This window comes from Oncorhynchus tshawytscha, linkage group LG10, assembly GCF_018296145.1.
Source record: "Oncorhynchus tshawytscha isolate Ot180627B linkage group LG10, Otsh_v2.0, whole genome shotgun sequence".
Classification (NCBI taxonomy): domain Eukaryota; kingdom Metazoa; phylum Chordata; class Actinopteri; order Salmoniformes; family Salmonidae; genus Oncorhynchus; species Oncorhynchus tshawytscha.
The window spans coordinates 70,222,062-70,249,152 of record NC_056438.1 but is presented as its reverse complement, the minus strand read 5'-3'; the positions used below and the strand labels follow the sequence as shown (position 1 = coordinate 70,249,152).

Sequence of the window (27,091 nt, the reverse complement as noted above, 5' to 3'; positions counted from 1 at the left end):
TAACTTATGTCTAATATAGAACAGCAGCCGAGCACATAGGGCACAGCCAAACAGCCTACCGAGCCACACCGGTCGAGGTGTGAATTAACGATTAGGGCGCGGTGCTCAATAATAAATAAACAAAATGTATTAATTACTCGTGCATATTGCAAAACAACCTCTTTTACAAAATATATATTTATATTTACCTTAATAGGGAAAGTGAGTGTTCCGTCTTCTTTTTGGTCTGATAAATTCATGTGGATGGATTTTCAGCTGGCAGTTTCCCTTGAACCCCGGACAGAAATAATAATCCCATTTGACAGCTGAGCTCCTCAGAAAGGTTTTACTTTTCGTCAGGGAACGCAAGCTTTCCTCTCGCCTCCTCAGAAGCCCTACAGGACCGCTACTCTGCGCTCATGTGTAGGGGGACCATCTCCGGTCGGGTAGCTTTAAACACTGCTGGTTGATGTCAACGATACTCCCCGTCTTACTCCTCAATACATTTTCTCCCTCCCTCTATCTATCTATCCTTTCCCTCTTCCCCCTCTCTCTCGCTCGCTCTCTCACACACGATTAGGTCCCTCCCATGACGCCCTCCCATGACGTCATGCGGTCAAGATCTCCAATAGCAACCGCATCCCTCTCCCCAGTCTTCCGAACCTTTTCTGTCATCTCAGTACTAACTGGTACTAAAGAGACGGCTGCTGTTACTGGGGTATCATGTCTACTGTAGCACTTATGTCAAAATGGGCTCTACATGTCATGGACTAGATATGGATAAGAACAAGGGAGATATTCAGAACTTATTATCAGCCTCATTATTCACAACTTATCAAAATCATTAGGGTGACATATGAGTAGCATACATTTAAATAGCCTCCCCACTGCACATCATCCCCAGGTTCGTTGTTTGCTAAAGTAGATCCTGTTGAACTATAAAAGATGCAGAGAACAATTGTTTTGATGGAATTGGATTTCCAGAATCAAACAGCTCACACTCAAACCTATGAACACAGGCTATCACATTCATCACATCAAAATACACATTTCAAATGTCAAGGACCTTCCCCCAACCTGGAATACAGAGAAGAGTTACACTACTTGACCAAAGGTATGTGGACACTTGTTCATCGAACATCTCATTCCAAAATCATGGGCATTAATATGGAGTTGGTCCCCTGTTTGCTGCTATAACAGTCTCCACTCTTCTGGGAAGGCTTTCCACTAGATGTTGGAACATTGCTGCGGGGACTTGCTTCCATTCAGCCACAAGAGCATTAGTGAGATCGGGCAATGATGTTGGGCGATTAGGTCTGGCTCGCAGTTGGCGTTCCAATTAATCTCAAAGGTGTTCGATGGGGTTGAGGTCAGGGCTTTGTGCAGGCCAGTCAACTGATCTCGGCAAACCATTTCTGTATGGACCTAGCTTTGTGCACGGGGGCATTGTCATGCTAAGTGGGAAAGGGCCTTCCCCAAACTGTTGCTACAAAGTTGGAAGCATAGAATTATCTATAATGTCATTGTATGCTCTAGCATTAACATTTCCCTTCACTGGAACTAAGAGGCCTAGCCGAACCATGAAAAACAGCCCCAGACCATTATTCCTCATCCACCAAACTTTACAGTTGGCACAATGCATTGGGACAGGCAGGGATTGCTGGCAGGCGCCAAACCCAGATTAGTCCGTCAGACTGCTAGATGGTGAAGTGTGATTCATTACTCCAAAGAACGCATTTCCACCGTTCCAGAGTCCAAAGGCGTTTGAGCTTTACACTACTCCAGCCGACTCTTGGCATTGCGCACGGTGATCTAAGGCTTGTGTGTGGCTGCTCGGCAATGGAAACCCATTTCATGAAGCTCCGGAGTAACAGTTGTGTTGCTTCCAGAGGCAGTTTGGAACTTGGAAGAGAGTGTTGCAACCGAGGACTGGCAATTTTTATGCTCTACACGCTTCAACATTCTGCGGCCCCATTCTGTGAGCTTGTGTGGCCTACCGCTTCGCGGCGGAGCCGTTGTTGCTCCTAGATGTTTCCACTTCATAATAACAGCACTTACAGTTGACCAGGACAGCTTTAGCAGGGCAGACATTTTACAAGCTGACTTGTTGGAAAGGTGGCATCCTATGACGGTGCCACGTTGAATGTCACTGAGCTCTTCGGTAAGGTCATTCTCCTGCCAGTGTTTGTCTATGAAGATGGCATGGATGTGTGCTTGATTTTATATACCTGTCAGCAACAGGTGTGGCTGAAATAGCTAATTCCACTAATTTGAAGGGGTGTCCAGATATTTTTGTATATATAGTGTACTGCTCCTGATACTGTGCCAGAGGAGATGCAGAGAACCAGGTGGACGTTGATATGAAGCTCACTTGACGGAGGCAAGCGTTTACTGTTCACATGCACACAAACCGCCATATCAGCAGAACTGCCTCCTGAGATTTCAGTTCACGATGTGAGATGCGGTGCAAATGTACATATTCAAACCTGCCCTGACACAGAATCAACCTTGATGGCGTGCTGGAACTGTACTCTCTCTCACTCACTCACACACACACACATCCCTTGTCTCCTCTCCATCTCCTTCGTCTAGGCCTAATGTGCTTTCACCAGTCCAGTTCTTTATGTGTATGTAAGTACTTATTCATCTTTATTTATCCAGGTAAGTTTCTAAGCGCTAACTCTGGCTCCTTTACCAACGGTGAGTGTTTTATCTACAACAGAGGGCGGGGACACTGGGGACAACGTCAACGCTTACGTCAGGGGAGGAAGAAATCCACTACCATCCCGCGACACCTATCAATTCATACCCAGGACGAGCCCCCAGTCCAACAGGAGCTAAATGTCTTCAACTTATCAAGACAGACCCTGACATCGCTCACCTCAGTGTTCTCAATAAGGGGTTAACATTTGTACCCACTGCATGCGTTAATGACTTTGATGTCCAGATCTATTCAAGTTTTTCTGTAATCTGAGATTGCGTGAGTTCTTTGATGAGTGGTAGGGGATAAGGCAGGTGGTAGGGGATAGGGCAGGTGGTAGGGGATAGGACAGGTGGTAGGGCAAACGGCAGGTGATAGGGGATAGGGCAAGTGGTAGGGGATTGGGCAGGTGGTAGGGGATTGGGCAGGTGGTAGGGGATAGGGCAGGTGGTAGGGGATAGGGCAGGTGGTAGGGGATAGGGCAGGTGGTAGGGGATAGGGCAGGTGGTAGGGGATAGGGCAGGTGGTAGGGGATAAGGCAGGTGGTAGGGCAGGTGGTAGGGGATAAGGCAGGTGGTAGGGCAGGTGGTAGGGGATAGGGCAAGTGGTATGGGATAGGGCAGGTGGTAGGGGATAGGGCAGGTGGTAGGGCAGGTGGTAGGGTATAAGGCAGGTGGTAGGGTATAAGGCAGGTGGTAGGGGATTAGGCAGGTCGTAGGGCAGGTGGTAGGGGATTGAGCAGGTGGTAGGGCAGGTGGTAGGGCAGATGGTAGGGCAGGTGGTAGGGGTTAGGGCAGGTGGTAGGGGATAGGGGAGGTGGTAGGGGATAGGGGAGGTGGTAGGGGATAAGGCAGGTGGTAGGGGATAGGGCAGGTGGTAGTGCAGGTGGTAGGGGATTGGGCAGGTGGTAGGGAAAATGCAGGTGATAGGGGATAGAGCAAGTGGTATGGTATAGGGCAGGTGGTAGGGATTAAGGCAGGTGGTAGGGATTAAGGCAGGTGGTAGGGCAGGTGGTAGGGATTAAGGCAGGTGGTAGGGCAGGTGGTAGGGTATAGGGCAGGTGGTAGGGATAGGGCAGGTGGTAGGGGATAGGGCAGGTGGTAGGGGATAAGGCAGGTGGTAGGGGATAAGGCAGGTGGTAGGGGATAAGGCAGGTGGGATAGGGCAGGTGGTAGGGCAGGTGATAGGGCAAGTGGTAGGGGAAAAGGCAGGTGATAGGGGATAGGGCAAGTGGTATGGGATAGGATAGGGCAGGTGGTAGGGGATAGGGCAGGTGCTAGGGGATAGGGCAGGTGCTAGGGGATGGGGCAGGTGGTATAGGGTTGGTTTTTGGACCAGGTCTCTCTGTCATGATTGAATTTGACTATCTGAGCTACTATGGAAGAAGGATGCTGAGCAGCCCAGCTTCCTCTAGACAGATCACTTTCTAGTATTTCCTTTGTAACTACTGACACCAAGTGGCTGACAGGATGAGTACCGCTGAGTTAACCTCAGCTTTCCACAGTCCAGGTTACATTACCTTCAGTAGTGCCTTGCAGATAAATATATGAAATCAAACAGATTCCATTTTAACCCTCTATGGCATTACTTTTTATTTTGCGGGGAAAAATATACTTCACCCAATTTTTTGGGAGCTTGGGGGTCAATGATAAAATATCCATCATACAATTTGTCGCCACTCCAACCAGATATTGGTTTGTTGCCTCAGGGCAACAATGTGCTACGAGGGTACTGAAACACCAAGATTTTCTATAGTACATATGATACGTGGAATAAGGAAAACAAGCAATATATGCAAACACCAACCACAAATAGTTCCAACCAATCACAATTAGAAGCATTTAAGTCAAAACATCAAAAAAATTAAGTAAACAAATGACAACACCTCATGTATAAATGTTTCTCACATTTCATATAAATATATAATCCAACATTCAACTGACTGTGTGTGGAGGGGTTCGCCTACATGTGCGAGTGTGTGTTTTTCAGTGTGTGCGAGAGTGAGTGTTGCAGTGTGTCTGAATGTGTGTTTGTGTGGGTTATTCAGTGTGTGTGAGAGTGAGTGTTGCAGTGTGTCTGAATGTGTGCTTGTGTGGGTTATTCAGTGTGTGTGAGAGTGAGTGTTGCAGTGTGTCTGAATGTGTGCTTGTGTGGGTTATTCAGTGTGTGTGAGAGTGAGTGTTGCAGTGTGTGTGAATGCGTGTTTGTGTGGGTTATTCAGTGTGTGTGAGAGTGAGTGTTGCAGTGTGTCTGAATGTGTGCTTGTGTGGGTTATTCAGTGTGTGTGAGAGTGAGTGTTGCAGTGTGTCTGAATGTGTGCTTGTGTGGGTTATTCAGTGTGTGTGAGAGTGAGTGTTGCAGTGTGTCTGAATGTGTGCTTGTGTGGGTTATTCAGTGTTTGAGAGTGAGTGTTGCAGTGTGTGTGAGAGTGAGTGTTGCAGTGTGTGTGAGTGAGTGTTGTTGCAGTGTGTGTGAGAGTGAGTGTTGCAGTGTGTGTGAGAGTGAGTGTTGCAGTGTGTGTGAATGCGTGTTTGTGTGGGTTATTCAGTGTGTGTGAGAGTGAGTGTTGCAGTGTGTCAATGCGTGTTTGTGTGGGTTATTCAGTGTGTGTGAGAGTGAGTGTTGCAGTGTGTCTGAATGCGTGTTTGTGTGGGTTATTCAGTGTGTGTGAGAGTGAGTGTTGCAGTGTGTCTGAATGCGTGTTTGTGTGGGTTATTCAGTGTGTGTGAGAGTGAGTGTTGCAGTGTGTCTGAATGCGTGTTTGTGTGGGTTATTCAGTGTGTGTGAGAGTGAGTGTTGCAGTGTGTCTGAATGCGTGTTTGTGTGGGTTATTCAGTGTGTGTGAGAGTGAGTGTTGCAGTGTGTCTGAATGCGTGCTTGTGTGGGTTATTCAGTGTGTGTGAGAGTGAGTGTTGCAGTGTGTCTGAATGCGTGTTTGTGTGGGTTATTCAGTGTGTGTGAGAGTGAGTGTTGCAGTGTGTCTGAATGCGTGTTTGTGTGGGTTATTCAGTGTGTGTGAGAGTGAGTGTTGCAGTGTGTCAATGCGTGTTTGTGTGGGTTATTCAGTGTGTGTGAGAGTGAGTGTTGCAGTGTGTCAATGCGTGTTTGTGTGGGTTATTCAGTGTGTGAGAGTGAGTGTTGCAGTGTGTGTGAGAGTGAGTGTTGCAGTGTGTGTGAGAGTGAGTGTTGCAGTGTGTGTGAGAGTGAGTGTTGCAGTGTGTCTGAATGCGTGTTTGTGTGGGTTATTCAGTGTGTGTGAGAGTGAGTGTTGCAGTGTGTGTGAGAGTGAGTGTTGCAGTGTGTCAATGCGTGTTTGTGTGGGTTATTCAGTGTGTGTGAGAGTGAGTGTTGCAGTGTGTGTGAATGCGTGTTTGTGTGGGTTATTCAGTGTGTGTGAGAGTGAGTGTTGCAGTGTGTCTGAATGTGTGTTTGTGTGGGTTATTCAGTGTGTGTGAGAGTGAGTGTTGCAGTGTGTGTGAGAGTGAGTGTTGCAGTGTGTGTGAATGCGTGTTTGTGTGGGTTATTGTTTGAATCAGTGTTTCTCTTTTTGACAAAGCACTCGGATTTCCTATTCTGTGTGGAACCTCAGAAAGCAATTTCTGGTGAATGTGAAACAGAGATGGACATCACATTTCTGGCACTTGGCTTTTGGTGTACCGGTGTGTCCTGGTACTTTGCATCTCCCTTCTTTTCATCCATAATCATCCAGTTGGCTGTGGCATCCAGGTGCACATCAGGGACTGGAATTGGAGCGGGTCCTTTTCTCCTCTTACCAGCAATTGTGGAACTGGGACGACCTTTTTTGTGCTCCAGACTCTTTCCACTTTTGCAAAGGCCTTCAGCGATGTATGACTTGAAGGCCTTCAGCGATGTATGACTTGAAGGCCTTCAGCGATGTATGACTTGAAGGCCTTCAGCGATGTATGACTTGAAGGCCTTCAGCGATGTATGACTTGAAGGCCTTCAGCGATGTATGACTTGAAGGCCTTCAGCGATGTATGACTTGAAGGCCTTCAGCAATGTATGACTTGAAGGCCTTCAGCGATGTATGACTTGAAGGCCTTCAGCGATGTATGACTTGAAGGCATACAGCTTCATTTGTTCCTTCTTTCTCATACCAGTGCCTTCACAATCTCTTCTGTAGAGCAGCCAGGTGGTCACAATGATCATTTCCAGGAAGTGGAACACCAGCCGCTGGTACCACTTCTTTGATTTGATTTTGTTCCGGTACAGTGCAATCAGTTAGTCAAGCAGATCCATCCCACCCATATTCTTGTTGTATTCTTTCACCACAGCAATGCAGGGGACTTTGATGATCTTTGGCTTGCGATCCCACCTGTCAACCTCAGGGAATGTTGATAGCCTCCCATCTATTCAGTATCATGGTGACAGCTACTAGGGACACTCGGCAGACTTTGTTCCAAAACATGTGGGTGCCTGGTAAACCAAACAATGACATGTACACCACAGTACCCAGGAACTGCTCCATTTGTTGTTGTTGTGAGGTTAAGGGGATTGTTTGCGTGACATTGTATCGCATATAGATTTGACTGCCCTACAATAACTTCCAGAATGTCTTCAGAGAAAAAGTGCTTGACGTACTGCAGGGGGGGACATGATATCATTAGATCTTGAAAGCAGGCCCTGCCATTCTGGGTAAGCATTGAAGTAAGAATTGTGGGGTGTTCTCCACCACGGTAGGCGTGGAACATCAACCTCTGCTACATCTTCATCCTCACTCAGTCTCATTGTCAACAGACAGGCATTCTCCTTTAAAAAAGAAAGCAGGAAGCATACATTTGAATGTGTCATATACCCTTATTCATCCACTGACACTCAAACAAACACACATACACACACACCTTCGCTGACTGACCCCTAACTGACCCCTGACCTCCTAATTGTCTCTCAAACCTGATTCGGGGATCCACTCTTCCTGACTCTCCTCAAGATCACTGTCAAATGAAATGACCCTAACTGCTCTATGATGTTCCTTCCGCCCATGAAATGTGTCCATTTCCTGTAAGTATCAGTAGATAGTAAAGTAAAAACATTGGTCATAATTATGCATCCGAGTACATCTCCACACTTTAGCATTATATTGCCTGAACAAAAGCGATCTAACTGCACAATGTTGCCCTGAGACAAAAAACAAACACAGTTTTAGTATATTAATAAAAACAAAAGTCTTTAAACAAATCAAACATACTTCTTTCCATACTCATGCACATATTTGTTTATATAAAGTTATTTCACTTTTAAACATGTTAAAAAGTGATTTTATCTTACCAATAGATGGCAGTGTCCCATGCAGCTTTGCTTCTTGAAAGGACTGCTCCACCCCCAGACAAAAGGCCACACTCATTCAGCCCCTCATTTCATTGGACACAGACATGTCAGGTGATATTATATATATTATTTTTTTATCCCAAAAAATTCAAGGGGTGGTGTGATGTCCAAAAAGGTAGTTTGTTGCCTGAGGGCATAACCATGTCATAGCAGGCTAACATGTAGAGACCGCTCATCCGCTCCACATATACATGTACAAAGTGTATACCTATTACCTATAAACAGAAAGGTTTAATCAGAGGTCTTATATACTGGTAGCCATGATGGAATGTATCACCTCACACAGTATCATGCATATTTGACTAAATATGAAGACCTGCTATATACAGTTGTAGTCTTCTGCCACAGCAACCGGGGGAGAGCCAGTTCCCTAAACAGGTTTATGAGCTAGGGCCATAACTACAGCGCACATTTTGGTACATTTCAGCATTATTCTAAAAGGTTTCCTCAATCTACACACAATACCCCATAATGACAAAGCGAAAAAGGTTTAGATTTCTTTGCTCATTTATTAAAAATAAAAACAGAAATACCTTATTTAGATAAAAATCCAGACCGTGATACTCAAAATTGAATCAAGGGAAAGTTAAAGTACAGAGAGATCCTTGATGAAAACCTGCTCCAGAATGCTCAGGACCTCAGACTGGGGTGAAGGTTCACCTTCCAACAGGACAACGATCCTAAGCACACAGCTAAGACAACGCAGGAGTGGCTATGGGTCTGTCCTTGGGTAGCCAGTCAGAGCTCGGACGCCAACAAACATCTCTGGAGAGACCTGAAAGTAGCTGTGCAGCGACAGAGCTTGAGAGGATCTGCAGAGAAGAATGGGAGAAAGTCCCCAAATACAGGTGTGTCAAGCTTGAAGCATCATACCCAAGAAGACTCAAGACTGTAATCGCTGCCAAAGGTACTTCAACACAGTAAAGGGTATGAATATTTATGTAAATGTAATATTTAAGTGTTTTATTTTTAAAATGGAAATTAGCTTTAAATCTGCTAAATGTTGCAGGAAATTAGCTTTAAATCTGCTAAATGTTGCAGGAAATTAGCTTTAAATCTGCTAAATGTTATGCCGATGCCAAAATGTGTAGAATTGCAGGAACTCAGCTGCAAAACTACCCCAACAAAAATTGTAAAGCAAACTATACACATTTGATATTTTTTAGTCCCACTGCTGAGTTAGTGTTAGTGGCTAATTGTATACAGTAGCTAACAGGCTGTGTTTTTAGATCAACTGAGGTGAAAGAACCTACAGCAACCAATATGATAATGACTGGGGTCATTTTGCTGTGGTCTGAATAGTATTTGAGTTAAGGGATATAGAAATTCTGTAAATGAGCTTAAACTTAAGATTTCTTAGATGAGGTCCAATTCAATAATTGGAGAGTCCTTTTTGACCGAATTTCATTTGAATAGATCACAACGCTGGGTGTCAGCAATAGGCCTATGGTGGAAAGACCTTGCATACCACAGAGCTAGCTGCAGAAGCTATTAGCATATTGTTTCCTCTGCTTTCAAAAGGGGGCCAGGTGTTGAATCGACCAGATAGGCCAATGAGCAGTAAGGGGGTCCGTCTATCCCAGTTCCTTCAGAGGGAGCAGGGAGTGGGGGTTGTTTTTTTAGGCTGAGTTCTACTGACACTCCTGTGACCTCTCTGAAGTTCACCCCATGACCTCTAACATTTGAAAGAAAACTGAGACCAACTGAATTTAACAGTAACTGTAACATTGAATAACAATCGTTAACATGAACAGCCATTTAAAGAGGGATATCCCCATAACGATAAAACTGTAGGCTATGGGAAGTGTAAAATACAGCTGTATCAAAGTGTGATCATCAATCATTTAAATTATCATCATTTTACAATAGGCTATTGTCTAGGGTCACAAATAGATATGACTAAATCAATTCAACCAAGGACCAGACTCATTGTAGAGTGGTTTCTGGGACACGGTCCCTGCTAGTCATCCAGTGACTGACTGACTGTGTGTATTACCTCACCGTAAGCCTGTTCGCAGGGCAGAGACTGAGGCGAAAGGACATGGTCCCATCTCCCCCTCTGCCCCACACTGACATAGATTACACTCTATTTATACACCGGGCGGCAAAAGATCACGTTTCTGTTCGGCTTTTTCTCACCACATCTTCTGTAACTGCAGACAGAGAAAGGGAGGGAGAGCAGAGAGCATGTTCTGTTTGTCACTTGAGGACAAAATATAAGGGAATAAAATACATTTTTGATACTGGAATAAAATATAATTTAGAAACATAATAGAAATGTAAAAGGGCAATCTAACACAAATCACAGGCATTAGTTACTACCCATAGTGAAGGTAGACTGTGGTGACAACCCAAATATGACACGCAGTGGAAAAGGGGCAGCTATCCTAGCGATTAAGAGGCTTGGGCCAGTAACCGAAAGGTCAAATCCCTGAGCAGACTAGGCAAAAAAATCTGCCGATGTGCCCTTGAGTAAGGCACTTAACCCTAATTGCTCCTGTATGTCGCTCTGGATAAGAGTGTCTGCTAAATGACTAAAATGTAAAGAGTGAGGGAGGGGAATAAATATGATTTTGACTAGATGGGATGCATCTTTTGACACATTTTGTCATCAATTTGACAAAAGCTGTATCCCTTCTAGCCATTACCAATAAATAGAGCCAGTTGGCTTTCCTGAAAATATGACATGACCAATAACAAATGCCTGGGACCCCTAAGGACAGACTACAAATAGGGCCCAGAGTTTTTCAGGGCCAGGTCACAAAAAACTCCATGTCCCTAGAATTAACCACACCAGCAGGGAAGGCCTAGGGCTCAAACTTGAACCCTTTTCAGTTAAGTGTAGTCATCGGTCTTTAATAGGTAAGCTGCATAGGAACCCGTAGAGCAGGGAGGTATAGTGTGTTCTTCCATCAGGCCTATTTCAATCCATCTAAATATAAGGGCCTCCGTAATACGAGTGTTAGTCGGTCTAGCTGTCTGTTACTCCTTCATAACCCCTCTGACCAGCCCTCTCTGACCAGTGGGGTTGCACTGGCCTGCCCTGTACATGCGGCATAGGAACACAGTGAGAAGGTTAAGGTGAGAGGAGATACAGTCTACTGCTAATGAAAACAATGGCTTGGGATTGTTGTAATAGTGTGATTTAAGCAGTTATTAGAAGTGATTGGAATGAATGTAACTGAATTGAGACTGGAGAACGGAACTGTATTGCATTAAACAGACTTTGCACTTATCAGGAGTCAACTCCTCTACAACAATAGCCTATCACCTAAATGAGAGGGAGAGAGATTCAAAGCATCCTCTAGCCAACACAAACACCCACCTGCTGCAGGGATACTGAATTTTATTCAAGTATCTCAACACAGTTTTGTTTTGAAGTTACCATCAGCTCAATGAATAAATCAGTTGTTGAGAGAGAAAGGCTCAGAGTCCATAGCCCAGATGTTGTAAAGTTACCCTTTAGGGGTTCGTTTTTTCAAAGTGCATTCAATCAGGTGGGTTTTTACATGGGGACAAACAGAAACTAATGAAAGCATGTATGATAAAAACAAGAACGCAAAACTGACTGTCCAAAAAAAAAGAAAAAAGAATAAGACAAAGATGCAGTGTGTGATCCATTCCCATCCTCCTCACCTGCATCTGTGGTTCATAGTAACAACTCTGGGTTTTGATATCAACAACGAGTGACTGTAGATAGCTAGGCTTGAATAGATGACCTGATACTGGGATCAACAGTCCATAAACATTCACTCAGGAGGAGATGGAGAGAAATCTCCATCTCTCCTTTCTCACAGTATCCAAGCTGTCCAGAGGGAGACTTCCAGAGATTGACCACGCTGTAAAACACATTGCACAGTCTAGACAGAGCTAAAGAAATGTAGGCTAGAACACTGTATTCTGATGAGAGTTCCCATGCTAGTCTGCACACCACAGCTGTTAGGTGCTCCATTCGTAGTAAGCTAGTTCAGTAAGATAAGGCTAACCTGTAAGATCACACATTTAGAACCGATATAAGGCTAGAGTTTTGGCATAAAATGGTTTTCAAACACTCCTTAAAATGTCAAAGTCAATGGCAGGGGATTAAATAATGCTCAATTGAGGATAAAAATACATTGATACCAAGCAGCCAAGCGTGTGTACTTTGTTCAAAGGATGCTTCTCGATAAACTTGCAAAACCAGACAGATTTAACAAACAAGCTATCCTATTCACTCTTTAAGGCTCATGTCATGCAATATTTGATCATGTCCTATCAAGTAATACAGCTTCCATTCCCACCTAAAAACAAGCCAGCACCCAATACATACAGGCACCGCCATACTGTCCTTTCTGTGAGCAGTCCTCCATCTTACTGACAAAAACAGACGAAAAATGTCAAACAGAAAGCATAAAAGCCTAAAATCAAGTCAAGGTTCCCCCCCACCTGCAAACAAATAGCAACCTAGCACTTAGAATGTGTCCATGTGTTAATCATAGGTCATCTAAAGAGAGCATGTAGCCACAATTAAGATGCTCCCAGTCTGTTGTCAGTATAATGTTTAGTGGCCGGGAGGTTTATTGCTGTGATTTGGTCTGAATCTGAGACAGAGCTCACAGTCTGGAGTTTGGAGAGGCACAGAGAAGAATAACCATAGGGAAGGGAGGTGGGCTTGGGTAAGGTGAGTCATGGGGACATGGGTGAAGTGGGGTGAAGATGATGGGGGTCATTGTTGAATGGTTTAAAAGGCGTCTGGGGCAATGATGGGGATAGGGTGGGGATATTTAGCAAAGAGGGGTGTTTCAGTGCAGCTCAATAAACACCTCCATCTCCTCAGAGATGAGGCCCTTGTAGGGCAGTCTGTGCCTCTCAATGGCACGTGCCGCCAGGCACTGCAGAGTGACGTAGTTGAGGGGGAAGAGGGCCGGGTGCCCGTTGCTCTGTTCGTCCAGCAGGTTGTATGCGGTCTTCCTCTGGGAGTTGGTGGCGTCGAAGTGTGTGCCCCCGCCCTCACCAGCAACGCCATGATCTCCGGGCAACCGTTGCTGGCGGCGATGTGCAGGGGCGTGTTGTTATCACAGTCCCGTGAGTCCACGTCCGCCCCACACTCCAGCAGCAGCGAGGCCACAGTCTGGGAGGGGAAGCGACCTACAGGGTAGCGGCCCACCGACGTGGTGTCCTTGTCCACGGCCATATGCAGGGGGGTGAAGCATCTCCTCGCCCGCGGGTTCAGCTTCAGGAGGCGGTACACCGTCTGCTTCTTCAGGTGCTCCTGCTCTGCAGTGCACTCCAGTTTCTCCAGCAGGAACACCAGGTGGAGGATGATGGACAGGGCCTTGGTGAACTGGGGGGCTTCGGGGGGGCTGTCCCTCTGGGCCACAGCCCTCTCCACCTCCCTCACACTCTTCCCCAACACCCCCATCAGGTCGTGGAAGGTGACTCGCGTTGCCAGGGTGCCCTTGGCCCGGTCCTGCAGCACGAAGGAGAAGAGCTCGGCGAAGGACAAGAAGCTGCTGGCTGTCATGGGGCTGAGGGGGTCCAGGTTACTCTGCTGCATGTCCAGGGCATACTTCCACAGGCTGATGCAGCGCTCAAAGTTGCCTGAGTCGGCGTAGACGGCCCCTCTGTAGCGGATGTAGTAGGAGGTGTCGGGGTGCGAGGGCCCCAGAATTCTCTCACGTACCAGCAGGGCCTGCATCCGCATCTCATCGGGGTCTGTGATCAGAGCCTCCAGCTCCTCTGTCGTGCTCACCTCACGGGCACAGTCATAGGCAGGGACAGGGGTACCTGGAGGGGGCTTGGCCAGGAGTCCTAGCTTGTCAGCTGGTTGTCTCAGCTCCATGGCTCTCCTCCAGTATCTCATGGCCCCCAGGAGGTCTCTCTTCTTATCCACAAAGGTGGCCCCCAGGAGTTCGAGAGCATCAACGCGTTCTTCTCGCGAGGAGTGGGGCTGGTGGGCGAGGTACTCCACGATGTTGGTGTGCCCCGTGACGCTGGCAGCTAGAAGAGGGGTCATGCCGTATCCATCCCTCTCCATGCGGGCATTGCATTTCAGCAGCATCTTCATGATGTCCAGGCTACCGGACTCTGCACAGTCGTGGAGTGCAGTGTTGCCTTTCACACTCTTGCGGTTGACATCGGCCCCCCGCTCCAAGAGGAACTTGGCTATCTCTTTGTGGCCCTTGTAGCAGGAGATCATCAGGCAGGTGTGGCCGTGGCGGTTGGCTACCTCCATATCAGCTCGGTGTTCCACCAGGTAGCGGACAATCTCCAGGTGACCATCGAAGCAGGCAGCGCGGAGGGGCGTTGAGTTGGTCAGCGTAGTGTTGTTGACAGAGGCACCGTGTTTAAGGAGTGTGCGGACGACAGGGAGGTGACCAGCCGCTGATGCCGCCCATAGCGGGGGAGCCCCTTCAATCGTCTCGCCGTCAAAGTTCACCGAGCCTCCTAGTTCCACGTTAGCTTTACAATTTTCAAGCAAATAGTCGGCAACCTCTAAGTGTCCGTATCGAGAGGCAATGAGGAGAGGGGTGCCTCCCTGCGTTTTCTCCTCGGCGAGAGCCTCCAACTCCTCGGGACTTTTGTTACTCAGCAACTTCTGGATAAGTTTCAGCTTACCATCTCTGGCCGCGTTGAAAACCGCTGTTGTGATATCCATTTTAACGTCTTTCGGCTCTCTCACTGGCCATCAACCCCCTAGCTACGTTTGTAGACAATTAGGGAAGGGACTATCTATTCAAAACAATAAAAGAAACCTTGTCCGTAGCTCGGTTTCTCCCTGGCATTTCTCTGCCATTTTAAGGCTGCTGTCAAGATGGCGTTTGTGTTCTTTAACAGATCTATGTTTACAATTTACGCTTAGCATCTTGGTTTATGTAGTCTTTTAGAAATAATTTCACGAAGGATGAAACGGCACTTTCATACTGATTGGAAATATAATTCCCATGAGCCATTTCGCACAAGTGAACTCAGCGCTAGATGGTTTAAAACGGGAAGTGCAGTTTTTAGGCGAACGTGTTCCTCGTTCACTAGAATGAATAAGTACCTTCCTTGTAAACGTATTTAAACTACAATCCCCAAGAACCTTGAAACACAAAGAGCAGGCTCACCCTAAATCTCCAAACGAGTGTCATCACTTTTTATTTTACAGAATAATTATTAATGGTTCTGTATTTCTGTCGTCTACCTTTTAGACGAAACATATCTCTCACCTCTACACTGATACAAAAATACTTTTAATTCGGGAATATAGTCTGTCTCGTGCTGTCAACTACGCCCGATGAGAGTAGCTAATTAGGTGCTGTCCAAGGTGCTGAATTGATATTTGAAGTAGGCCTATGTGGGTGTGGACCCCTTCACATAAACTAGGCCCCTACAGATCATTCCCAAATCCCAATTAAAATATATTTTTCAATAAGCATGACATGCAAATACTTATTTTAATTTTATTTTAAATACCATCAATCTATCCAGCATTGTGGCATAGCTTGTGTCTTCATTGAATGATGTGTGAGTACTAGATCTTGTGAGTACTAGATCACTATAGTCTATTGAAATCAAATAACGGTGGATGTATGGCATATATACACTGAATATACAACATTAGGAGCACTAGAACAGCCTCAATTCGTCAGGGAATGGACTTTACCAAGGTGTCGAAAGCGTTCCACAGGAATGCTGGCCTATGCTGACTACAATGCTTCCCACAGTTGTGTCAAGTTGGCTAGATGTATTTTGGGTGGTGGACCATTCTTGATACACATGAAAACTGTTCAGCGTGAAAAACCCAGCAGCGTTGCAGTTCTTGACACACTCAAACCGGTGTGTTCGGCACCTACTACCATACCCCGTTCAAAGGCACTTCATTCTTTTGTCTTGCCCATTCACCCTCTGAATGGTACACATACATTATGTGTCTCAAGGCTTAAACATCTTTATTTACTCTGTCTCCTCCCCTTCATCTGCACTGATTGAAGTGGATTTAAGTAGTGACATCAATAAGGGATCATAGCTTTCACCTGGATTCACCTGGTCAGTCTATGTCATGGAAAGAGCAGGTGTTCCTAATGGTTATCAAGCTCAGTGTATGTTGTTGGCTGTTACCATAGGCTACTTAAACTGGTAGATAGCAACCAGCAGAGGGCAGTTAAAACACATTTATTCACTGCTGGGGTTAAGAATCACTGGAGACAGGATTTTGAGATGTTACGGTACTATTAGAATATTTTATTGTAAAATTGAAAAAGTACAGAGAGAAAAAGCCCCAGTAAGCATTCTGTATCATTCATATCTGAAGAAAAACAGGGAATAAAAATAATAAATACAAGGAAAAGTAATAAATATGACCTAATAAATAAGCAAATAAATTAAAGCGTATGAACATTATAATTGTCAAAGCGGCAAGTATAGGAGAGACATGAGCAGTATAAGAGAGCTGTGGTTTCAAAGACATCATCATGTCCCCTTCTTCTCCCCTCGGCATTACCCACAACTCTCCTAATCCCTATCTCTTAATCATCTATACATTTTGTATATTGTGCTAAGAAACTGCTGAAGTAAGACAATCTTCAAATGCCAACCCCAGCCACCATCACTATCTCCACTATCACCCCTACCCCTCTCTATCAATCCCCCAGCCACCACCACTATCTCCACTATCACCCCTACCCCTCTCTATCAATCCCCCAGCCACCACCACTATCTCCACTATCACCCCTACCCCTCTCTATCAATCCCCCAGCCACCGCCCCATTACCTGAAAAGATTTGTGTGCTGACTATTATGGAATTAAACAGATTTCCTTATTTACATCAAGCTATATTCTCCTTTCCCATGGCATTCAAAACACAGTACAGATACATACAGTCTCATTCATTAGAATGGCATGACACCCCCCCTCCCATTATCCAAGTCACCTCATCGTCCAAATCCCCAAGCCTCCAGTTGAGCAGTAAGGATGGATGTAGGTGGATTTTGGCAGTAAACACACAAACTAAAAATCATCAAATGAAAATAGAAGTCTTGTTTTTTTTATATACACATCACCTTATAGAGGTAGTGCAGTAGGAATGCTAAGTATACATGTAGTCATTTGATTGAAAGTAACATGGCTTCATTCAGGTAGTAGTTAATAAATGCATATAGAAAAAGCACAGTAAACTATCTTTATATACCCCAACCCCCAAAAAGCATATAACCCCAGAACCTGAATAAAACATGGAAATATACACATAGATTTCCAACCATCTTCTTGGCAATAATAGCATTTAGCCTTCAGGATACTGCTTTATATTTATTGGATGAGCAAAGGTCAAAAAACCTGTCAAGTCACTGTAGTGCACTGCTTGTCTCTTAGTGCAACTAGGACTACTGCTATTACCTCAGGATCAAACATCAAGACTGACTTTCTTCCTGCATCAGTTGCAGGCTAAGCTCTGCTTACCATAAAAATATAATTCCTAGAAGGGTTTTTGACCCTCAGACCAAAGCAATTTGACTGCTCCCCCTCACTAATAATTATATTACTACGCTGCTGACAGTGTTGAGAGGCTGCTGGTCAGTAAACCTTTCACAGAGGCATGCATCATTAAAGCTGACAGTGTTGTCTTAACAGTCAATACAGGAATTGAACTTCTGTCCCATAGAGAAATTGTATTGTCCAGTTCGACTGACAAGCGATTGAAATGGAGTTGACCTTTGACTCTAAACAAAACGTCGCGTTTCTTCCTTTGAATACATCTCTGTGAGGAAACTACACGCGGATACAAGAGAATACAAGGCTGGCAGCTAATAAGAAGTAAGCTATATCTTGACAATGATTAAAACCCATGAAAATAAATCAATGTATAATACACATCTTGAATATACATTTTCATTGGTATACCCATATGTCCAGTTGGTTTATGATTCTGTGCACAGTGAATAAACTAATATCGATCAAACTAAAATAGCTACTTCATATTTATCTCTCAGCTGCCAACTGGCCTGGAATGTTACAAGATAATCACATTTACATATTAGAATTCATAGATAGATTAAACATTATTTGGCAACTTCACTTATGATATGATTGATAGTATCTTCTGCTATTACAAGATGACAAACAAATTAATTCTATGTTGGTCCTTATGTCCAGCCTCACAGCATGATTGACAGACAGTGCTCACCATATAGGATAGAAGTGGAGGGGACATTCCAACTCACAGCAATAGTCAGTGATATTTGGAGCAGTAGCCATGTTCAGTGTACCATTAGGACTGTTCTGTGAAACGTGCTATTCTGTGTATCTCTCAGGGTATATTGGGTCAGGAATTGTCTGTAAGCAAAATAGGCAGTAACATTCCCTTGGAGTTAGTGAAAATATGGTTCATTCTTGAAGATGTGATGATGTTCAAAAATGAAAGAAAACGAGAGAAAACACCACCTCCCTCACCCACTGCATTCTAGAGTGTCTCTTGGAATTGTCACCACTGCATTCTAGAGTGTCTCTTGGAATTGTCACCACTGCATTCTAGAGTGTCTCTTGGAATTGTCACCAGTGCATTCTAGAGTGTCTCTTGGAATTGTCACCGGTGCATTCTAGAGTGTCTCTTGGAATTGTCACCGGTGCATTCTAGAGTGTCTCTTGGAATTGTCACCACTGCATTCTAGAGTGTCTCTTGGAATTGTCACCACTGCATTCTAGAGTGTCTCTTGGAATTGTCACCGGTGCATTCTAGAGTGTCTCTTGGAATTGTCACCACTGCATTCTAGAGTGTCTCTTGAATTGTCACCACTGCATTCTAGAGTGTCTCTTGGAATTGTCACCACTGCATTCTAGAGTGTCTCTTGGAATTGTCACCACTGCATTTAGAGTGTCTCTTGGAATTGTCACCACTGCATTTTAGTGTCTCTTGGAATTGTCACTGGTGCATTTTAGTGTCTCTTGGAATTGTCACCACTGCATTCTAGAGTGTCTCTTGGAATTGTCACCACTGCATTTTAGTGTCTCTTGGAATTGTCACTGGTGCATTTTAGTGTCTCTTGGACTGGTGCATTTTAGATTGGAATTGTCACCACCACTGCATTCTAGAGTGTCTCTTGGAATTGTCACCACTGCATTCTAGAGTGTCTCTTGGAATTGTCACCACTGCATTTTAGTGTCTCTTGGAATTGTCACTGGTGCATTTTAGTGTCTCTTGGAATTGTCACCACTGCATTCTAGAGTGTCTCTTGGAATTGTCACTGGTGCATTTTAGTGTCTCTTGGAATTGTCACCACTGCATTCTAGAGTGTCTCTTGGAATTGTCACCACTGCATTTTAGTGTCTCTTGGAATTGTCACTGGTGCATTTTAGTGTCTCTTGGAATTGTCACCACTGCATTCTAGAGTGTCTCTTGGAATTGTCACCACTGCATTTTAGTGTCTCTTGGAATTGTCACTGGTGCATTTTAGTGTCTCTTGGAATTGTCACCACTGCATTTTAGTGTCTCTTGGAATTGTCACTGGTGCATTTTAGTGTGTCTCTTGGAATTGTCACCACTGCATTCTAGAGTGTCTCTTGGAATTGTCACCACTGCATTCTAGAGTGTCTCTTGGAATTGTCACCACTGCATTCTAGAGTGTCTCTTGGAATTGTCACCACTGCATTCTAGAGTGTCTCTTGGAATTGTCACTGGTGCATTTTAGTGTCTCTTGGAATTGTCACCACTGCATTCTAGAGTGTCTCTTGGAATTGTCACCGGTGCATTCTAGAGTGTCTCTTGGAATTGTCACCACTGCATTCTAGAGTGTCTCTTGGAATTGTCACCACTGCATTCTAGAGTGTCTCTTGGAATTGTCACCACTGCATTTTAGTGTCTCTTGGAATTGTCACCACTGCATTCTAGAGTGTCTCTTGGAATTGTCACCACTGCATTCTAGAGTGTCTCTTGGAATTGTCACCACTGCATTCTAGAGTGTCTCTTGGAATTGTCACCACTGCATTCTAGAGTGTCTCTTGGAATTGTCACCACTGCATTCTAGAGTGTCTCTTGGAATTGTCACCGGTGCATTCTAGAGTGTCTCTTGGAATTGTCACCACTGCATTCTAGAGTGTCTCTTGGAATTGTCACTACTGCATTTTAGTGTCTCTTGGAATTGTCACTGGTGCATTTTAGTGTCTCTTGGAATCGTCACCGGTGCATTCTAGAGTGTTTTTTTAAATGTTCCTCTGTTGGTATCTAGTGTTCCCTGAGGGAGGTACTGTGACAATGTTCCCAACCTGTCCTACACAGCACAATGAATGACTAGTTCTCACAATTGGACCTTCTATAGCCCTTTAAAAGCCAATTTCATGTTTTCTCCCAATAAAGTAGTGTCTGCGCTCTCTGTCTCTCCAAACTAAATAAAACATTCACCCAAATGCAAGCAGACACCTGCTAAACTCTAATGGTTGTCGGACGGTGTCAGACTCAATTGGATCGAACGGCTTTCTACTCTAACTCTGCATCACTCTGTGCTGCTGTTGATGACACCTTCCCTGACAGTTTACTGTCCAGATTTAACCAGACCTGCTTTTCCCGAGTTTGTGTAGTCCAGGGATGTCAAACATACGGCCTGCGGGGGGATCTGGCCCACGAGGGGGTCCAATCTGGCTTGTGGGTGGTTTGAGTTAAAAATAATATTGTTTTTGTTTTTTTGTGTGTAGGAAAACAAACTCAATATACTTTGTCCAGCGAGCTAATAATCACCCAAATGACTGCTAGACAGTCAGGGAGCAACGCAAATTCAACAAACGATGGATAGAGGACAATTTATTGAACATTTAGACGCCGGTGAAATATAAGCAATTTTCACTGCGGCCCTCCGGATCTCATTGAAGACTGAATGTGGCCCCATCGCAAAATGAGTTTGACACCCCTGTTATACAATGATAAAATAGCTTGTGCAATAAACAACTTCTAACTTGTGCCATACTAGTGTTTCTGTGCTACTGTAAGGGGGAGGAGTTTTTCATGAGAATGTGACCTGACCAGGAAGAACCCGATGCATGAAGTCTACTGGCTAAACAAAGTGGACACAGATCTTGGATCAGCTGTCCCTCCCCAAATCCTAACTTAAACCATTAAGCACCTAAACCAGAACGCTGACCTAAGATCAGTTCCTATGAACAGTTTCTATGGATTTATACTTTATGTATTAGATATACTCCAATAACATTACACTATACATGAAAGTATAGTATTAGTCATTCTACTCCATGTGGCACTCCTAACATCATTTTTTTAACCCCTGACCCGAGACCTGCAGTTAGCTTCTGAAGCGAAATGTGATCCAATGGTCTTTGCTCTATAGGCAGAATAGTGCATGTAATGATGTCAGAGGGGAAAAACAGTTCATCATTCAAACAGTTAGTTCATTGTTTGAAGTAATGTGTTTGTTGTTGTAATATTGCAAACGGACGAGGGCAGTTTCACCACAACGGATTCCAGCTTAAAGGTTAATATTCAGGTAAAGTGAGCTGATCCTAGATCTGTACCTATGGGCATCTTTGAATAGAACAGAGTGGTTGCTGCACAGAGGGAGACAGAACTCAAATAGTTCAAGGATCAAACTGAGTGCCCAAAGATGAAGTGTACCAGTAAACAGATGATAAGAGGTGGTTTTCATCAAAACAACTGCTCCATGATCTATTCCAGCCCTCAGAAAGAGCTTGTGGCAACATTCTCCCTCACTAACCTCTCCAACTGACTGCTACATGATCCAATTTCACATTTACATACTGCTTAGTAGTCAGCTGTACACTGATGGTGAATTATCCAATGCTGACCTAAAGAACCTTTCTGTCACTGTTATGTATTCAACTACAGTAGAATACTGCATTTCAATTATTTTTGAATGTTAGTTTGCACTAAACTAAGCAGTATACTGTTATTGTATTATGATTGTTAGTATTTTGTACATGACTATTAAAGAGAAAGAGAAAAACATTTGGTCCTCCGATCCCAAGGGGGTGCAGTTTGCTTGGTTGCTATGGAAACTTGAGAAAGTTGCAAGCTTGGGACTCACAGAGAAAGGATAAAGAGGAGAGAGAGAAAGAGAGAGAGAGAAAGAAAGAAAGACAAATGTAAATAATCTCTTCCCAGATATACTGGGCATCCTCAGATCAAGTTTGAACCCTGATTCGTTCATTACATGGTAGGAAAAACCTGAAGTCTCTTGTTTACTATGCTTTTTGAGTCTATCAGAAATCCATATCCTTTTTAGCATTGCTTGTTAGTCTGCTTGTGGTGTTCTTCTTCACTACCAAGTCTCCAAAGATGCGGTTCAAAGTTGTTTCTGTTTGTATCAACAAAAAACAACAAAAATATTTGTTTTGAAAGTCTTGTTCTATCCCATTGCTCTCTGTCTGTAATACCAAACTTTCACTGCTGCAGAGCTGCGAGTCCTGTCCTCTCCCAGTCAGATATGTTTGAAGATGAAAGCATATCTCTTCCCAACTCCCATATGAAGTCTATTTTCCATTGTTTTAAAAACATAATTACTTTTGAGTTTGTTCCTTCACGAAATGTCTTATTCCATCAAAGACGTCCTCCATACTTCTGTTTAAACCTATGGGGGGGTGAGAGGAAGAGAGAGGAAGAGAGGGATTGAGAGAGGGAGAGAGAGAGAGAGAGAGGGATTGGGAGAGAGGGAAAGAGAAGCGCTAGAATCTGACTCGGGACACTAGTGTGAAGTGTAACTTTGTTTTACAGTTTTTGATCAACATAGACAACTAAAATCAGGGTGAAACAGCATTGATAAAAATACTAATAACTTCATTATATTATCTATAATAGTAGACACAGGTTTTTACCTTTGCTGGGGGGTGTCAGTAGGGACGGCTGGCGTCTTTGGGACGTTTCAGCTGCACCTTTAGTCTCTTCATGCCGATCTGGAAACCATTCATGGCCTGGATGGCAGCCTGGGCACTGCCCGGGTTATCAAAGCTCACAAAGCCTGCATACATACAGACACAGACAGATGCTCTGAATGGTTGGTGGTAGCGTCAATCACCTAGGCGCTGGTTGTGTTTGGTTAGAAATATTTGTCACTCACCAAAACACTTGCTCTGATTGGTGGCTCTGTCCATGAATACCTTGGAGGAGATGACATTGCCGAAAGGCAGGAACATCTGCATCAGCTCGTTATCCCCAAACTCCTGGGGCAGGTGGTAGATGAACAGGTTACATCCCTCTGGTCCTGGAACACACACGTGCATGGACACACACACACACACACACACTGTTAGAGGCACTCACCCTAGTATCATGATTGTACAGTATATTTTTAACACACAAAATCATCATGATCACCACTAAGGTTGCTGCACATTGTAATTATGGAACTGGCACTGATCCTGTACATATCTTTTTTTTTGTTGGTTCTTCTTGTCTTCTTACTTCAAATTAGTACATTATATTAGTACCTTATATTAGTACTATATAGTAATACATTATATTAGTACTTTGTATTAGTACTTTAAATGATTTCCTCTCACAGTGATAGTGAATACGTCGGGAAAGAGCCTGTAAGTTAACATTTCACTGTACTGTTTTACACCTGCTGTATCTTGTGCATGTGACAAATAAGCTTTGAAACTTGATACTCATGATGTTGTTGATAATGATGATGATGAATAATTAGTAAATATAGTTACTCACCCTCACCTTCCCTCTGTTGTTGGCCAATGACCTGAGGGTGCTGTGCCAGAGACTGACCTACAGGCGTCAGTGTAGTCGCTGGGTAGATGGCTACAGAGAGGAAAGGGAGGAGGGGAGGAAGAAAAGAGGGAGAGAGAGAGGAGAGCAGAGCGACAGAGAGAGAGGGAGAGAGAAAGAGAGACAGAGGAAAGACAGAGAGAAAGAGAGAGAGGGAGAGAGGAGAGCAGAGCAGAGCAGAGAGACAGAGAGAGAGAGGAGAGCAGAGCAGAGAGTTAGAGAGAGAGAGAGAGAGAGACAGGAAAGACAGAGAAAGAGAGAGAGAGCAGAGCAGAGAGACAGAGAGAGAAAGAGAGAGAAAGAAAGGACAAAGAGGAGAGAGAGAGAAAGAGAGGAGAGAAAGAGTAGAGAGACAGAGAAAGTGCAAGACAGAGATAGAGACAGAAAGAGAGAGAGAGGACAAAGAGGAGAGAGAAAAAGGGAGAGAAAAAGGGAGAGAGAGAGAGAGAGACAGGAAAGACAGAGAAAGAGCAAGACAGAGAAAGAAAGACAGAAGAGAGAGAGAGGACAAAGAGGAGAGAGAAAAAAAAGGAGAGAGAGAGAGAGAGATAGATAGATAGATAGATAGATAGATAGATAGATAGATAGATAGATAGATAGATAGATAGATAGATAGATAGATAGATAGATAGATAGATAGATAGATAGATAGATAGATAGATAGATAGATAGATAGATAGATAGATAGATAGATAGATAGATAGATAGATAGATAGATAGATAGATAGATAGGCAGTAAGAGGGATGAAGTGAAAAAGAAAAGAGAGAGCGTGGGGATTGAGTTAGTCCTTTAGGAGTCACATTCAGACTCTGGTGAAGACCTGGATGTATCAAGATCAGGATTTGAGAACAGAGATGTGTAGTGGACTGCACCTGTGTATTGCTGCACCCCAGTAAAGGTTTGTTGCAGTGTGTCTGCAGCAGTGGGGCTCTGGGTGGAGTAGGGGGGCAGGCCGTTGGTGTAGAGGGTCTCCAGAGGGTGCATGTTAGCCTGGGGGGCGAGGCCCGTATACCCGTTCATCATGGGGGTCACCAGACTGGGCAGGGAGGACGGCATGGTGGACGGAGGGGAGCTCAGACCTGCAGTGGGGAAATACAAACTCACTACACCGAGACAGAAATCATCACTACACCGAGACAGAAATCCTCACTACACCGAGACAGAAATGATCACTACACCGAGACAGAAATGATCACTACACCGAGACAGAAATCCTCACTACACCGAGACAGAAATCATAACTACACCAGACATAGATTGGAGTCAATGTCTATGAGAGAAAATTTGAGAGAGAGGAGGTAGATAGAATGGAGAGATAGAGAGAACGGTGGGCGAGTGTGCGTGTGTTAGTCTCATGTACACTGAGTATACAACACATTAAGAACACCTGCTCTTTCCATGAAATAGACTGACCAGGTGAATCCAGGTGAAAGATATGATCCCTTATTGATGTCACTTGTTAAATCCACTTCAATCAGTGTAGAGGAAGGGGAGGAGAAAGGTTAAATAAGGATTTTTAAGCTTTGAGAAAATTGAGACATGGATTGTGAAAGAGCAAGACAAAAGATTGACGTGCCTTTGAACGGGGTATGGTAGTACAGTACCAGTCAAAAGTTTGGACATAAATACTCATTCAAGGGTTTTTCTTATTTTTACTATTTTCTATATTGTAGACTAGTAGCGAAGACATGAAAACTATGAAATAACACATGGAATCATGTAGTAACCACAAAAGTATTAAACAAATCTAAATATATTTTATGAGATTCTTCAAAGCAGCCACCCTTTGCCTTGATGACAGCTTTGCACACTGTTGGCATTCTCTCAACCAGCTTCCCAAGGTAGTCACCTGGAATGCATTTCAATTAACCGGTGTGCCTTGTTAAAAGTTAATTTGTGGAATTTATTTCCTTCTTAATGTCTTTGAGCCAATCAGTTGTGTTGTGACAAGGTAGGGGTGGTATACAGAAGATAGCCCTATTTGGTAAAAGACCAAGTCCATATTATGGCAAGAACAGGTCAAATAAGCAAAGAGTCCATCATTACTTTAAGACATGAAGGTCAGTCAATACGGAAAATGTCAATAACCTTTAACATTTCTTGAAGTGCAGTCGCAAATACCATCAAGCGCTATGACGAAACTGACTCTCATGAGGACCGCCACAGGAAAGGACTGTACGCAGTCAGTATTCAACAGGACTGAACAGTACGCAACAGATAAACTGTGACTAGATCGGACCAACACACCTGTAATATTTTGTACAAAGCGGTTGGAGGAGAACTGTATTGTTTGTGAAACTATGATTGCGTTCTGACCCAGACTTACCTCTGACCCAAACTTACCTCTGACCCAAACTTACCTCTGACCCAAACTTACCTCTGACCCTACCTCTGACCCAAACTTACCTCTGACCCAAACTTACCTCTGACCCAAACTTACCTCTGACCCAAACTTACCTCTGACCCAAACTTACCTCTGACCCAAACTTACCTCTGACCCAAACTTACCTCTGACCCAAACTTACCTCTGACCCAAACTTACCTCTGACCCAAACTTACCTCTGACCCAAACTTACCTCTGACCCAAACTTACCTCTGACCCAAACTTACCTCTGACCCAAACTTACCTCTGACCCAAACTTACCTCTGACCCAGACTTACCTCTGCTGCAGAGGATACGTTCATTAGAGTTACCAGCCTCAGATTGCAGCCCAAATAAATGCTTCACAGTGTTCAAATGACAGACACATCTCAACATCAACTGTTCAGCGTAAATCAGACCTTCATGGTTGAATTGCTGCAAAGAAACCACCACTAAAGGACACCAATAAGAACAAGAGACTTGCTTGGGACAAGAAACATGAGCAATGGACATTAGACTGGTGGAAATCTGTCCTTTGGTCTGATGAGTCCAAATTTGAGCGAACTTGACACAACTGTGGGAAGCATTGGAGTCAACATGGGCCAGCATCCCTGTTGGAACGGCAACGGCACCTTGTAGAGTCCATGTCCCGACGAATTGAGGCTGTTCTGAGGGCAAAACGGTATGCGACTCAATATTAGGAAGGTGTTCCTAATGTTTTTTACACTCAGTGTATTTATTTATGTGTGTGTGTGTGTGTGTGTGTGTGTGTGTGTGTGTGTGTGTGTGTGTGAGAATGTGTACAAGTGTGTGTGACGTTAACAGCAGGCTTCTCAAAGCTCACAAGGTGATGAAATCACTCCGTAATGTCAGCATATCCATGCAATGACATGCAACTCACTGAGGCAGTAGCAAAGATTTTGTCCCACAGTGAAATGGGCTGGATGTTTGTCTGCACTAAACTGATACATCCTCGGGAGGGACATAAGGCCTTCTCCTAT

The 27,091-nt window shown here is 44.3% G+C and overlaps 3 protein-coding genes across 10 annotated transcripts in view; all 3 read right to left on the bottom strand.

Moving 5' to 3' along the window:
* Positions 1-520, bottom strand: part of LOC112260820 (receptor-type tyrosine-protein phosphatase S) — a 152,227-nt gene extending 151,707 nt beyond the window's left edge. For all 7 annotated transcript variants that reach the window (XM_042328961.1, XM_042328966.1, XM_042328964.1 and 4 more), the window contains exon 1: positions 189-520. The gene's annotated coding sequence lies outside the window, so the exon portion shown is untranslated. The remainder of the gene's footprint in view (positions 1-188) is intronic.
* A 10,838-nt stretch (positions 521-11,358) lies between these two features.
* Positions 11,359-14,837, bottom strand: LOC112260819 (protein fem-1 homolog A). Its single transcript, XM_024436176.2, is given in 2 exon segments — positions 11,359-13,005; positions 13,008-14,837. Coding segments are annotated over 2 exon segments (1,854 nt in total). The 5' UTR covers positions 14,667-14,837; the 3' UTR covers positions 11,359-12,810.
* A 5,239-nt stretch (positions 14,838-20,076) lies between these two features.
* LOC112259643 (CUGBP Elav-like family member 5) overlaps positions 20,077-27,091 on the bottom strand; it is a 71,373-nt gene continuing 64,358 nt past the window's right edge. The window contains exons 8-12 of one of the 2 annotated variants that reach the window (XM_042328959.1): positions 24,601-24,831; positions 23,671-23,760; positions 23,066-23,209; positions 22,824-22,966; positions 20,077-22,579 (exon numbers count right to left, since the gene is read on the bottom strand). In XM_042328959.1, coding sequence (XP_042184893.1) covers positions 22,839-22,966; positions 23,066-23,209; positions 23,671-23,760; positions 24,601-24,831 — 593 coding nt within the window. In that variant the 3' untranslated portion in view covers positions 20,077-22,579; positions 22,824-22,838. The remainder of the gene's footprint in view (positions 22,580-22,823; positions 22,967-23,065; positions 23,210-23,670; positions 23,761-24,600; positions 24,832-27,091) is intronic. The other variant, XM_042328960.1, reaches the window with a different exon arrangement.